Genomic DNA, 13,252 nt, shown 5'->3' with positions numbered 1-13,252 from the left:
ATCCTTCAGATTTCTACTCTCCTCCATATCCTGAATATACACCAAGCAATGCGCTCCATCAGGAGGGCTCGGTATAGGCCAGTCCTAAGGATGCCGGCGTGGTCCTGTCCATCCTCATCTCCGAGCTTCTGAGGCACTCGCTTCCGCTCCCCTGCGCTGGGGAAAGGGCAGCTACCTCCCCCCCTCCCCGTCCTCCGCCTCTAGCGGCAGACGGCGGATGGGTCCCCGCGGACTTGGATCGGCCCGTGTGTTCCGGGGACGTAAGAGCCAGCGCTCGCCAGCTCCTCAGGGGTGGCCTCTGCGTCAAGGGGAGCAGCCGGAGCCAAGGCGCTGGAGAGAGAGAGAGGACGCCAAATGTAGAGAGAGCCTGGAGCATCCTGGCACTTGCCTCTCTCTCTCCCCCCCCCCCCCGCCCTCCTGAGCATCATCTCGCCTCGGCCCCTTCACAGGTTCTCCTGCGCATCGCCTTGGCGAGCCAGGCGAGGTCGAGGCGTGGGTAGGTTGGTAGGTGGGTGAGTGAGCGGATGGGGGCTCCCGGGTTTTTGCGCATGGCTCTCCGGCGGGGCTGACGGTCCATTCAGCACCAGGGACAGCGGCAAAGCGCTCCAGCACCACGGAGAGCGCGCCCTTGCCCCGAAAGAGGAAGCGCCGGCTTGGTCTTCAGCACCACGGAGAGCGGCCGAAAGGTGGGGGCGACTTAGAAGGAACTTGGGCTGGGTTAGAGATTGCGGTGCCCCCCCAAAAAAAACAACTCAGAGGAGCCTCCATTCTCTGCAGTCTCCCCACCTACACACACACACACACACACACACACACACACACCTCATTCAATCCTAGGAGCTGCCGGAACCGCCTGCACCACTTGGATTGTAACCCACCCCCCATATTGGAGGGGGTGTGTGGAACGCGTAAGGACAGAGGCAATGTCTTTATTTTGAGGGAGAAGATTCCTCGCCCACCCGCTTCAATGGCTCTTCTGATCTGCCTCTGCCTCCTTGGGATCCTAAGAAGTAAGTGTGACCCCCCCCTTTCCCTACCTATAGCGTTTAGGGCTCCCTTTCCCCCAAGACTAGCATCCTACTCTAAATGAAAGCAGAGGCTTTGTTTAGAATCAGACAGCGCGCCCTTTCCTCCTCTCGACTTCCTAGGGAGGGGAGCCGCTGCCGGTCGCGAGTACGAGCTTCTATTTTTATTGTGTCTCCAAATGATGCTCTTGAAAAATACGTCAGTTACTCAGCTGGGCAGAGATTTGACAGGCCGCCGATGGCTTAGCGGGGAAGCCAGATCGCCCCGTCCAGCTCCTGCCTAACCAGTACTCAGGGTGGGCAAGGCGACTTCCATCTCAACAGGCCAACTCATGCTGAAGTTTCCCTCTTCTCAAAAAGAAAAAAGGAAAGGGGGGAAAATTGGAGGGGGGGGGAATCTGGGAAGGTCATTTATCTGCCCATCCTCCATCCGAGGAACCGCACTAGGCAAGGCGAAAGAGGCTGGGGAGTGGGGCAGCAGGATGGGGGCTGAGATTAGGTTCCCCTTAGGCACGACTGTTTACAGCTGGAGGATAGCCCCAGGGAAACTCCATGGGACTGGCTCTGTCTGACCGTCCAGCAAGCTCCATCTGTCTTCCAGCAAGGGGCAGCTGCAGGAGCTGGAAAGTTCATAACCCCAGGCACGATGACGATGAGAGAGAGAGAAGGAAACAAGGAGAGTGGGAGAGGGAGAAGGGGAGAACCCGCAAACACCGGAGGATCTTCTGAGCGATATGAGGATGGAGGAGAGGTTGATAGGAGCACTAGATGGTGATCTGGCGGTTATTGGCTTTGGTGGCTGGTGCTCATTGGGGCTGGTGGGGCGGAAGGCAGGGAGCCCGGCAGTAGGCGGAGCCAGAGCTAATGACAGGCAGAGCTAACTGATTATAGTTTTGTCCCCATCCTCCTCTTCCCTGCTGAGTTCTGCAAGGGGCATCACTGAGACTAAGGGTGCCGACCGGCAAGGCCACCCCTGGCCTGGTTATGAGTCAAAAGGCAGGCAGGTGGGGGCACACTAAGCTTGGTGGGGCAGTGTCCCAATTGACTAGCCTCCACTGGGTATTGGGTTCTTGCAAGACTTCTATGAGAGGACAATTGTACGGCAGTTGCAGACAGTGTTGAATAGGGGATGGGAGCTTGCAGTCCTCCTGACATCGCTGGACTCCAGCTCCCATCATCCCTGACCAGCCTGGCTGCCAGTTGGGGTGATGGGAATCATTGTCCAACCATGACTTGATGGGCACAGGCTCCCCACTCCTGTTGCAGAAGGGGCCCTTTACTAAGTATTTGAATGGTGCAGTTGCGCAAGCTGGGCTTTACAGGCCTAGAATAATTTGGCTGTTACTGTGATGGGTTTCTTTTAATACATAATGTTTACTTGTGTGTTTTTTAATTGCAAGCTGTTTTGGGGTGAATTGCAGGGGGAGTGAGATATTCATTAAAAACAAAAACCACCCCACAATATTTAAAATGAGGGATCGTCCAGAGAGGGCAGAGTCCCTCAAGGAAACAGGTTTAACATCTGGGTATTCTGCAGCTTCCAGCAGATAAATTAGATGCCTTGTATTTAGGTTCTTGCTGTTTTGTGTTGACCTGTAGCTTCCCTCCCCTTATAGATGCCTCACACACAACATTTTCCAGGTAATGACATGCCCAAAGTCCTGTTCTCCATGAACACGATCCATCTCCTATTGTGGAGTAGAGCAACCTCAACACTGGATTCAACAGAGAAGAACCCTGTGTGCCCATCAAACTGTCTTAAACAAAGCCACAGAGCAGAATTCTATAGGTTATTTATTAGATCAGGAATGGGGAATGTCTGGTTCTCCATACATTTTTGGATTCCAACTAGCTAGCATGGCCAATGGTCAGGAATGATGATGAGCTGGAGTCCAGCAACATCAGGAGGGCCAGAAGCTACCAACCTATTTCCTAGACACTTGTCCCAACCCGTCAGGGATCACATATTAAATGCACATGTGGCCACCCGGATGTTGTCAGACTCCAACTCCCATCAGCGCCAGGCAGCATGGCCAATGGTCAGGAATGATGGGAGTTAAAGACCAGAAACACCTGGAGGGCCGCAGGTTCCCCCTACCTGCTTTAAAAGGAAATCCAGCCATTTCTCTTAACAGGAAATGCCTACCTAGCCCATTTCAAGGGATAGTGCTTTGAGGGAGGCGTGGTGGAAGCTGAGAGAGAGGAGGAGAGAGAGAGAGAGAAACATTTCACACTACGTTCTCTTCAACATCACATCACTCCTGATCTTATAAACTTCTGTCACATTCCTGAGGAGAATCAGATGATGCTCACACAAGCAGAACTTTATAAACATTGTGTAGGTAATTTCGAATTTGCAATGCCTGTTCTGGCAGGCAAATCCATTCCGTGTGTGCATTGTAGAAGGGCAACTTAACATCCTTTCCTCTCTCATGCATGTCAAGAGGAATCACAGTTAATCATGCAGTTGGGTGTATGTGTGCGCGCTGTATGTATAGTTAACTCTCAGAGGGAATTCCAGCCCTGTCGTGCAGGAGAGCTGCACAGAGCAGCAGCAGCAGCAGCAGCGAGGAAGACGGATGAACCACAGTTACTTGTGAGTTACTGCTAGCCTCCAGCATCCAGACTCCAAAGGACTCCAGGGTCCCTGGTGGCTAAGCAGCTGAGTCCATTGCCAGCTCATCCACAGGTACCATTCCCCACCTCTTTGCTTCAGCACCGCCCCTCCCACCCGTCAATTAGGGGAAATAACATTTTCCCTAGTCTGCCCTGCAAGACTGTCATAAGGATTGCTTTAGATATGCAACAGACTTTCCCATGTGAAATATTCTATACATGTACAGTGCTACCTCAGGTTAAGCACTTAATTCGTTCCAGAGGTCTGTACTTAACCTGAAACTGTTCTTAACCTGAAGCACCACTTTAGCTAATGGGGCCTCCTGCTGCCGCCGGAGCACGGTGCCATCCTGCCTGGCCAGTGGTCAGGGTTGATGGAAACCAGAGTCCAGTGGCGTCTAGAAGACCAGTTTCCCCATTCCTGAATAGATCAAGGTTATTTGTTTCTATGTAACTACTTTTTAAAACGTGGCTGATTTTACCAATGACCAGTAGGTGAGTCTTCATAGACACACTTCTCTGTCCTCCGTTCAGCATGGAAGAAGCATTATCAGAGGTCAAGGATACATTATTTGTTGTTGTTGTTTAGTCGTTTAGTCGTGTCTGACTCTTCGTGACCCCCTGGACCAGAGCACGCCAGGCACTCCTGTCTTCCACTGCCTCCCACAGTTTGGTCAAACTCATGCTGGTAGCTTCGAGAACACTGTCCATCCATCTTGTCCTCTGTCGTCCCCTTCTCCTTGTGCCCTCCATCTTTCCCAACATCAGGGTCTTTTCCAGGGAGTCTTCTCTTCTCATGAGGTGGCCAAAGTATTGGAGCCTCAGCTTCAGGATCTGTCCTTCCAGTGAGCACTCAGGGCTGATTTCCCTCAGAATGGATAGGTTTGATCTTCTTTCAGTCCATGGGACTCTCAAGAGTCTCCTCCAGCACCAGAATTCAAAAGCATCAATTCTTTGGCGATCAGCCTTCTTTATGGTCCAGCTTTCACTTCCATATATCACTACTGGGAAAACCATAGCACATTATAGCCAGGGGGAAACCCCCAAGCCAAGCAGGGTGAGTGAGGGGTGTGGCATGGGAGGGTGTGCAGGTTGAGGAGGGTCTCAGAGAAGCCCCAAGGGATGCGTATGGCCCCTGGGCCCATAGTTCCCAACCTCTGCTTTGGAGGAGACTCGCTCCTGAAGAGAAGAGGTCTTTACAACTCTTCTTTCTCTCTTTCGCAAGGATGGGGAAGTTGGGGCCATCTGGACTCCATCTCCCATCAGGCCAAGGTAGTCAGGGATGATGGAAGCTGTAGTACAGCAACATCTGGAGGCCTAAAGTTTCCTCATTTCCTATGTTAAAGAGAGAGAAATATTGTGATAGCAATGAAAGGAAGACAGAGGAGAGAAGGGTGCTGAGTGACAGGCAGGTCAGCCTTGAAGGGTCTGGACTGCCCTTGCATGATCTTCCGAGCCCCACTGCTGAAATTCCATAAACATTCTATATTTACATTATCGTCCCTTTCCATATGATTCTTCAGATCTCTTTCTGCCTCCGTTCTTTCCCCCACCCACCAAACCCCAGTCCCTATGCAGCAACAACGCATGACTTCATGGGCAAGCTTGCACCATTCATTATGCATCGGGTGTGATGTGTTATGAAAGGAAGCAACCTATGAATCATGGACCACTCACCCAATGGTTTCCCCCACAGCTCCCATCTTCCAGGCACAAAACACTGCGCTCTCATTTCTCTGTTCTTGTTGCTTCTGCTGCCAATGTTCTATGAGTGCCATCGCTCAGTGGTACAGCATCTACCTGTTGCAGAAGGTCCCGGGTCCAATACTCCAGGTAGGGTGGAAGAAGGCCCCCTGCCTGAAATCCGGGAGAGCTGCTGCCAGTCAGTGTAAATAGTACTGAGCTAAGGTGAATCCAATGGTCTGAGTTGGTATAAGGCAGCTTCCTCTGTCTCTATGTTTTAGGGAAGGGCCATAGCTCAGTAAAGAGTCACATCCATTGCTCTGCCCAATTTTCTCTTCGGCTCTAGCCACAAAGGCAGCCCGTAGGGAATTGCAATCCTTGAATGATAATAATAATAATAATAATAATAATAATAATAATAATAATAATAATAATAATAATAATAATAATTTATTTATACCCCGCCCATCTGCCTGGCCTTCCCCAGCCACTCTGGGCAGCTTCCAAAAAAATATTAAAATACTGTAATACATCAAACATTAAAAGCTTCCCGAAACAGGGCTGCCTTCGCATGTCTTCTAAAAGTCTGGTAGTTGTTGTTCTCTTTGACATCTGGTGGGAGGGCGTTCCACAGGGCAGGTGCCACTACCGAGAAGGCCCTCTGCCTGGTTCCCTGTAACTTGGCTTCTCGCAGTGAGGGAACCGCCAGAAGGCCCTTGGTGCTGGACCTCAGTGTCCGGGTAGAACAGTGGGGGTGGAGATGCTCCTTCAGATATACTGGACCGAGGCCGAATTGACGAACATTTCCTTCTCTCTCCCTTTAAACCAGGGTTGGGCAGCATTCAACCCTCCATATATTACTGGACACCAGCTCTCGTTATCCCTGACTATTGGCCATGCTAGGGATGATGAGAGTAGACCACCCAGTTGGTTTAAACTAACCAGTGTTTCCCTAAGTTCTGGCATAACAAGGAACTCTGGCTAGTTTAAAAGCAGAGGTGGAACCTTCTCCACCCCAGAGGCACCGCAAGAGGGAGGAAGACAGGAGCCTCTAGCTCACGCCAGCTCACGCCAGAAGCATTTAGCATTGCATTGGAAAGTGCCCAAAAGGTTCAGGTGTAAAAAACAAAAACAAGCCTTGTTTTGGGTGTGATGCTTGAATCCAGCCAAAACTGTCGAGCAGTCTGCCAAGAATAGAAGAAGCAGAGGCAGATTCCACCTTGCCAAGGCAAGCTAGCATGGTTTGCCAGAGTGACTGGTCATGCCCACTTGCTGCCATCTGACACAAGGAACAAATTTTTTTTGGGGGGGGGGAGAGAGATTATAAGATACAACTGATAGGCTACAGTCAGCTTGGCAGGGTGTCACAATTGTTTGGTCTTTGTGTTACAGTGGTACCTTGGTTCTCAAACTTAATCCGTTCCGGAAGTCCGTTCCAAAACCAAAGCGTTCCAAAACCAAGGTGCGCTTTCCCATAGAAAGTAATGCAAAATGGATTAATCCGTTCCAGACTTTTAAAAACAACCCCTAAAACAGCAATTTAACATGAATTTTACTATCTAACGAGACCATGGATCCATAAAATGGAAGCAATAATCAATGTACTGTACTATAAAATAAATAAGACATTATTGTAGATGGTAAAAATTAAAATCATTATTTTTTCTTACCTGCACCGATGATAGTCATTGTTTGGATGGGGGGCTTTTATCCATTTCCGCAGTCACACGGATCAGTCAATCAGTAGCTGAACTGGGTTCCACACAGCCACAAAAACAAATTAACTGAAAAAGCCACAAAAACAAAAACGCAAAATAAATAGCAAAAACCAAAGTGCCAGACTTAGTCCATTCCAGAAGTCCGTTTGACTTCCGAAATGTTCGAAAACCAAGACGCAGCTTCCGATTGGTGCAGGCGCCCCAGAAACAATAGCTGACATCCGCACTGGATGTTCGGCTTCCGGAAAACATTCAGAAACTGGAACATTTACTTCCAGGTTTTCAGTGTTTGAGAACCAAGGCATTTGAGAACCAAGGTACCGCTGTACAGCTGTGATGGGGAACCTCTGGCCCGCCTGATATCTTTGGACCCATCAGCCCCAGCCAGCTTGCCTAGTGGTCAGGGATGATAAACGTAGTTGTAAATGATGGTTAGCTCAAAAGCTGGAATAATAAAGTATGGTTTGATCCTGGCTTAAGAGTTTTTAAAATTTAATTTTAAACTGTTGGGAGCTGTCCTGGAACCTGATGGTGAAAAGTAGGCAATAAGTTTAAATCATCATCATAGAATTGTAGACTTGGAAGGGACCCTGAGAATCATAATTAGTCCAAACCCCTGCAATGCCGGAATATGAAGCTGTCCGATTTGGGGATCAAACCTACAAACTTGGTATTTGTGCTGGGCCCGGGGGTAACCCGTCAAACGCGGTCCAGGACTGGACCAGAATCCAAAGGTTCCGCTGGGAGTCAGTCTGACAGGGCCAAGGCAGGACATGATGCAGGATACTAGGCAAGGACAGGGGCAGGATCTAGCATACAGAAATGTTGCTCCCACAACCTGGAGCAGGGTCCGACAGCCTTTTATCTCTGTTGGGGTAACGGCCGGTCCTGATCCCCCGGCGACTCACCTCCCTGTCTCGCCCGAAGGTGAGCACTCCTCCTGCGAGTTCTCAGGTCTCTCCTTCTCTCAGACCTTAGTCTCTGCAGCTCGGGAGACGTCGGTGGGTTACTAGACCCAGAGGCCGCCTCAGCCTCCCCTGACCCAACCGGTAGTGGAGCTGCTGTAAGCGATGACCCAGCTGAAGTCAACAGATCATAATCCTCACATCTGGAGTCAGTGCAGGCTCCTGCCCCTGACTTGGCCCAGCTGGTGTTTGTTGCAGGGAAACCTGTGCAGACTGGGACTCTTCAGGATCAGGCCCCAGACTTGGATGATGCCTGAGGCAAAGGATCCAGTGCAGACTGAGTCTCCTCTGGTTCCGATTCCGAGCCTGAGTCCCAGGCCATCACAATATTATCAGCACCATGCTCTAACCAACTGATCTATCAGTAATAATAATAATAATAATAATAATAATAATAATAATAATAATAATAATAATAATACATTTGGAGGGCTGCAGGTTCCCCATCCCAAGAGAGTTGGTGTTAAAGGACAATTTAATCGAGTTTATCAAAGTAAAATCAGAGATCTGGGACCCCATGGGTCATCTAGTCCAACCCCCGTGCAAGGAAAGATTCACAGCTAAATAATCTCTGGCAGATGGCCATCCAACCTCTGTTTAAAAACTTCCAACGATGTAGTCTGTTTCCTCTGTCAAATGGCTCTCACCATCAGAAAGGGAAACACGATACTCTGGGCTCAAGGGCACCCTTCCTCCAAGAAGAATATCCTCATCCTGCCCCCAAGTGATGCTGCCTGCCTGAGCCATGCTGGCGCAAGGACAAAGTTGGCACAGAGATCTGTGGCCAACTAAACATGCGCTCTCTCTCTCTCTCCCTCCCTCCCCCGCCGTAAAATATATTTTCTGTACAGTAGTACATTATCCCCTCGCTCTCTCTCTCCTTCGATCGATCCTCCCAACGACCTCTTTACTCAAGTCAGGCTTCTTGTTTTCCAACGCCTGTCAGCCACTTCCCAAAATTGCAATTAAGCTGTCAAGGGAGCGAGCAGAAGCGTTTGCAATTCACAGCCTCGGCAGGAAAGGAAGGGAGGTAGGCAGGTCCGGATCGCAATGTGCTGGGACAGAAAGCTAAGGAGTTACACTTTTTTTCCCCCCGGACCTCCCCTGCCCCGCCAGGGATGCGGGTGGTGCTGTGGGTTAAAGCACAGAGCCTAGGACTTGCCGATCAGAAGGTCGGCGGTTCGAATCCCCGCGATGGGGTGAGCTCCCGTTGCTCAGTCCCTGCTCCTGCCAACCTAGCAGTTCGAAAGCACGTCAAAGTGCAAACAGATCAATAGGTACCGCTCCGGCGGGAAGTTAAACGGCATTTCCGTGCACTGCATCTCGCTTTATTGGCTGAGGGAGCCGGCATACAGCTTCCGGGTCATGTGGCCAGCATGGCTAAGCCACTTCTGGCGAACCAGAGCAGCGCACAGAAATGCCGTTTACCTTCCTGCCAGAGCGGTACCTATTTATCTACTTGCACTTTGACATGCTTTCGAACTGCTAGGTTGGCAGGAGAAGGGACCGAGCAACGGGAGCTAACCCCGTTGCAGGGATTCAAACTGGCAACCTGATCGGCAAGCCCTAGGCTCTGTGGTTTAAACCACAGCGCCATCCGCGTCCCAGTTGGACTCCCTTAGAGCGGTTGCACTCCCTTTTTTAAGCCAAAGGGCTTGCAGAGCAGTTTGTGGACTACAAATTAAAACAAGGCCTTCCCTGCCCGCAGGCCTAAAAGTGATGGCACAAAAGGAAAAGGCAACAAGCAGGGAAGAGGAAAGAAGTAAACTCAGGCACCATTTCTTGAAGTGAAACAGGAACTCTTATCATGAGGAGCTGGAATGGAAGCAGCTCAGGGGTAGGAAGAGCCAGACAGAGCTGGCCTTTCAGCTGATGGCCTTTCTCATCTCTCCCACTGACGTAGCCTGCTGGAATGACTGCTACCTGGTGGCAGTAGAGGGAGAGGAGGCCTGATGCAGCTGGCCTTTCAAATTCTATTTATACTGCCGTTTTAATGTATTTCTGATGGCTTCCTTTTAGCTGTGCTCATCCTTACGGCGTGTGGTTGTTTTTAAGTGGTCTTTGTGCGTGAGGCTAAAAGGGCTTTCAGAGTTAAAAGGCACACACCACTCACCAAAACCCCGAACAACACCAAGTGTGGGGATATAGGCGCACACACAGGAACGACAAGAATATTACCGTGTTGAAGAAGGAGGTGCAGAGGAGAGTTAGGAACGAGATTTTTGAAATAGGCCTCCTTTGTGACATCTGGGAAGAAAATTTGGCTGGTGGCCCTTGCTATGTACCACCACACCAGGTCCAGCTTGACCTGTTGGCTTTCAGCTTGTTATCCAGCAGCTAAAGGCAAAAGGAGGCCAGGAAGAAACAAACAAAAAGAGTTGATAATCATAGGTGGGACGTGACTCAGATAATGCTGCAGCCACGATGAAGGCTGGTTGATTCAGGCTTTACCTCAAGAACTTCTGCCTGCCTTCAGTCAACTCCCCACCTGGCTGCCTTCCCACTTACTCCCAGTTCATGGGGTGACACTGTCTGTCACCTTCCTCCTCCCTAGTCTTAGGAGGAGGGTGAAGGGGGCAAAATTCGAGCAAGCTGGCTCCACTTACCATTGGCTCTGGTAAGGTAAAGGGACCCCTGACCGTTAGGTCCAGTCATGACCGACTCTGGGGTTGCGGCACTCATCTCGCTTTATTGGCCGAGGGAGCTGGCGTACAGCTTCCGGGTCCTGTGGCCAGCATGACTAAGCCGCTTCTGGCAAACCAGAGCAGCGCACGGAAACGCCGTTTACCTTCCCGCCGGAGCGGTAACTATTTATCTACTTGCACTTTGGCGGGCTTTCGAACTGCTAGGTTGGCAGGAGTTATGTACAGTAGGTTTAGACAAATGCGTGAAAGATCAGGTAAAGGCTACAGTCAGAGGTGGTGTAATAAATTTTGATTGCCTCCCCAAGGGGCCCCCTCCTCAGAAGAAGGACCAGGGCCCTGGAAGGAGCGCAAATGAAGGCTCTGTACCGGTCGGGAAGAGACAGAGACCACACCAGGATTGGAAAAAGCAAAGCCTGATCTTTATTGAAAGAACAGGAAAAAAAACAAACCAACAACACAAAAAACTGTTGCAACAGGGTCCCCGCTCACGCAATGACACGGAGTCAGAGACCCTGAACAAAGGGACTGCCTTGATTCTTATACCTTTTGATTTTCATTCAGATCAATAGCAAGGAGGTGGGGGGAAGCGATATGAGGGGTGTGAAGAGTTGATTAACATAAGGTAAACAGGATGTTGAAAGAGTTTCTGGAGGTGTCAATTTGCTGAAGGGCTCAGGTGGTAGGTGTCGATCTTCAGGTGGTATGTGTCGATCTTCGTGTTAATTAATTTTGGATCTGCTTAAAATGGCTTTTCCTTTATCTACAGGAAAACCTCCGCAACTGTTGATAATCAGCATGCAGGTGTGAGGCTGGATGTTTGAGAAGATGTTCGGGAAATAACTTAAATGTTAATGTGAAATCCTATTCTGCATTGCTATCAATTCGGGTGATAGCCTGATGTTTGCATACTTTTTTTGAAAATAGGATTGCTTTATTTTGAGCTCATATCTGTGTGTATTCATGGTATGGTTTGCAGACCCAGTAGGAGGCAGTGTGGTGGATTGAGTTTTGGCAGCCTTTTGGATACACTATTGAGTCAAGTATATACATTTTGAAATATTTAGATTGTTACATTATTTTAAAACTACATTTTGGATACATTCAGAAAAGTACAGCAAACTACATTTTGGATACATTCAATACTTTTTAAAAGGATAGCTTCATGGAGAAAGAGGTACATGGCAACAGGCACGTTACGTTAAGATGATGCATTAAAAGGCACACATTATATTACATTCAATGATACGTGAAGAGACACAGTAAGATGGCATCTTCCCAACAATGCATTCTTTAAGGCACAGTTTATTATTATTGTGAGACTTGGGTAGGATGATATCATTAGGATCATTTTACCTTTATTCTCCTCTCTGACCCTGACTCTCTTATGACAATTCCCCTCTCTGAGGCTTAATTTTTTGGAAAAAAAATTATTGCCTCACATCCATTGCTACATACTCTCCTTCTCCAAGGTGATACATGGGCAGGACCTCGGGAAGGGTGCGATCGGGTTGCAATGGTGCAAGAATGGGAGTGTGGGGTAAGGGTGAACGGAAACTGGACATAAGGATAGGAATACATTGTCCGCAGCAGCACAGGAGACCAAGGAAGACAATCAGGGAAATGAATATAATCAGTATGCCTCTTGCTAATTCACGGAGCCAAGAGGTCTGAGGTAGCCATGACCAAGGATCCCAATCGGAAAGACCTTCATGGGGGATCTCTTTCAGAGTATCAGTTAGGGAATCTATGGAGTCAAGGTGTCCAGTGATATTGAGGGTCTGGTCTGACACAAAGGAACAGCATTCTGTCCCGATTAATTTACAAGCACCTCCTTGGGATGACAATAAATAGTCCAGACATAAACGGTTTTGAATGGACATTTTGCGCACTTCAGTGAGCTCGGTAAGGACAGAACGTGTAGTGGCTTCTGACTCTTTCATGAATTGTAACAGGACATCAGCAAGCCTAAGAATGTCTAGGTGATTTGAGAAGGTTCCATAAGCGGGGAGGAGAGCTCGGAGCCACGTTTCCCCATTTGGTTTTGGCTGTGGGCGTGTCGTGGGAATGGGGGATCGCCTGTTTCTCAAGCGGCCGCCAGGTAGAGCTAGGGTAACTCTGAACCCTGGGTGAATGTGGCCGAGGTAACAGGACCCCTGCATATGAATAGAGACCCACGTATAAGCTCTTTGCGCACAGATCCAAAATAGTCCTCCCAGCGGCTTTTCTATACGCCCGGTGCGGAAGGCAGTAATGAGGTCTGGCATAGGTTTTTCTCGAGTGAAGGGTGTCAGTACTGCAGTCAAAGCATCACTGAGAGATTTGAATGAGCGGGTGTGGGAGTGGTTACGAACCAGTGTGGTGAGTCCCTCGGGGTCGGTTTTGATGGTAACATTACAGGCACTGGAGCCTACATGGTCTCCAGTTCCCGAGAACTCCTTGCACACTGGTCCAAAGGTTCGGCCACTCAGATAAATATATTGGGAGCTGGGTTTCAGGAAAGTTAGGTTGCGTTGAAGCAGATAACTAGATCTGTATTGATCTAGTGTAAGGGGTGTGCTTATGAAGGGTATCCCTTCATCAATATGTGACGGGGCGTGTGC

General features: G+C 49.4%; 1 protein-coding gene across 1 annotated transcript in view; it reads left to right on the top strand.

The window, feature by feature from the left end:
- Positions 1 to 850: 850 nt before the first annotated feature.
- Positions 851 to 13,252, top strand: part of CHRNB2 (cholinergic receptor nicotinic beta 2 subunit) — a 42,716-nt gene continuing 30,314 nt past the window's right edge. The window contains exon 1 of the mRNA XM_081173654.1: positions 851 to 1,010. Coding sequence (XP_081029780.1) covers positions 968 to 1,010 — 43 coding nt within the window. The 5' untranslated portion in view covers positions 851 to 967. The remainder of the gene's footprint in view (positions 1,011 to 13,252) is intronic.

The sequence above is a fragment of the Podarcis bocagei genome, assembly GCF_964188305.1.
Source record: "Podarcis bocagei genome assembly, chromosome: 16".
Classification (NCBI taxonomy): domain Eukaryota; kingdom Metazoa; phylum Chordata; class Lepidosauria; order Squamata; family Lacertidae; genus Podarcis; species Podarcis bocagei.
The sequence above is the reverse complement of the archived record's forward strand: the minus strand, read 5'-3'. Positions and strand labels throughout refer to the sequence as shown.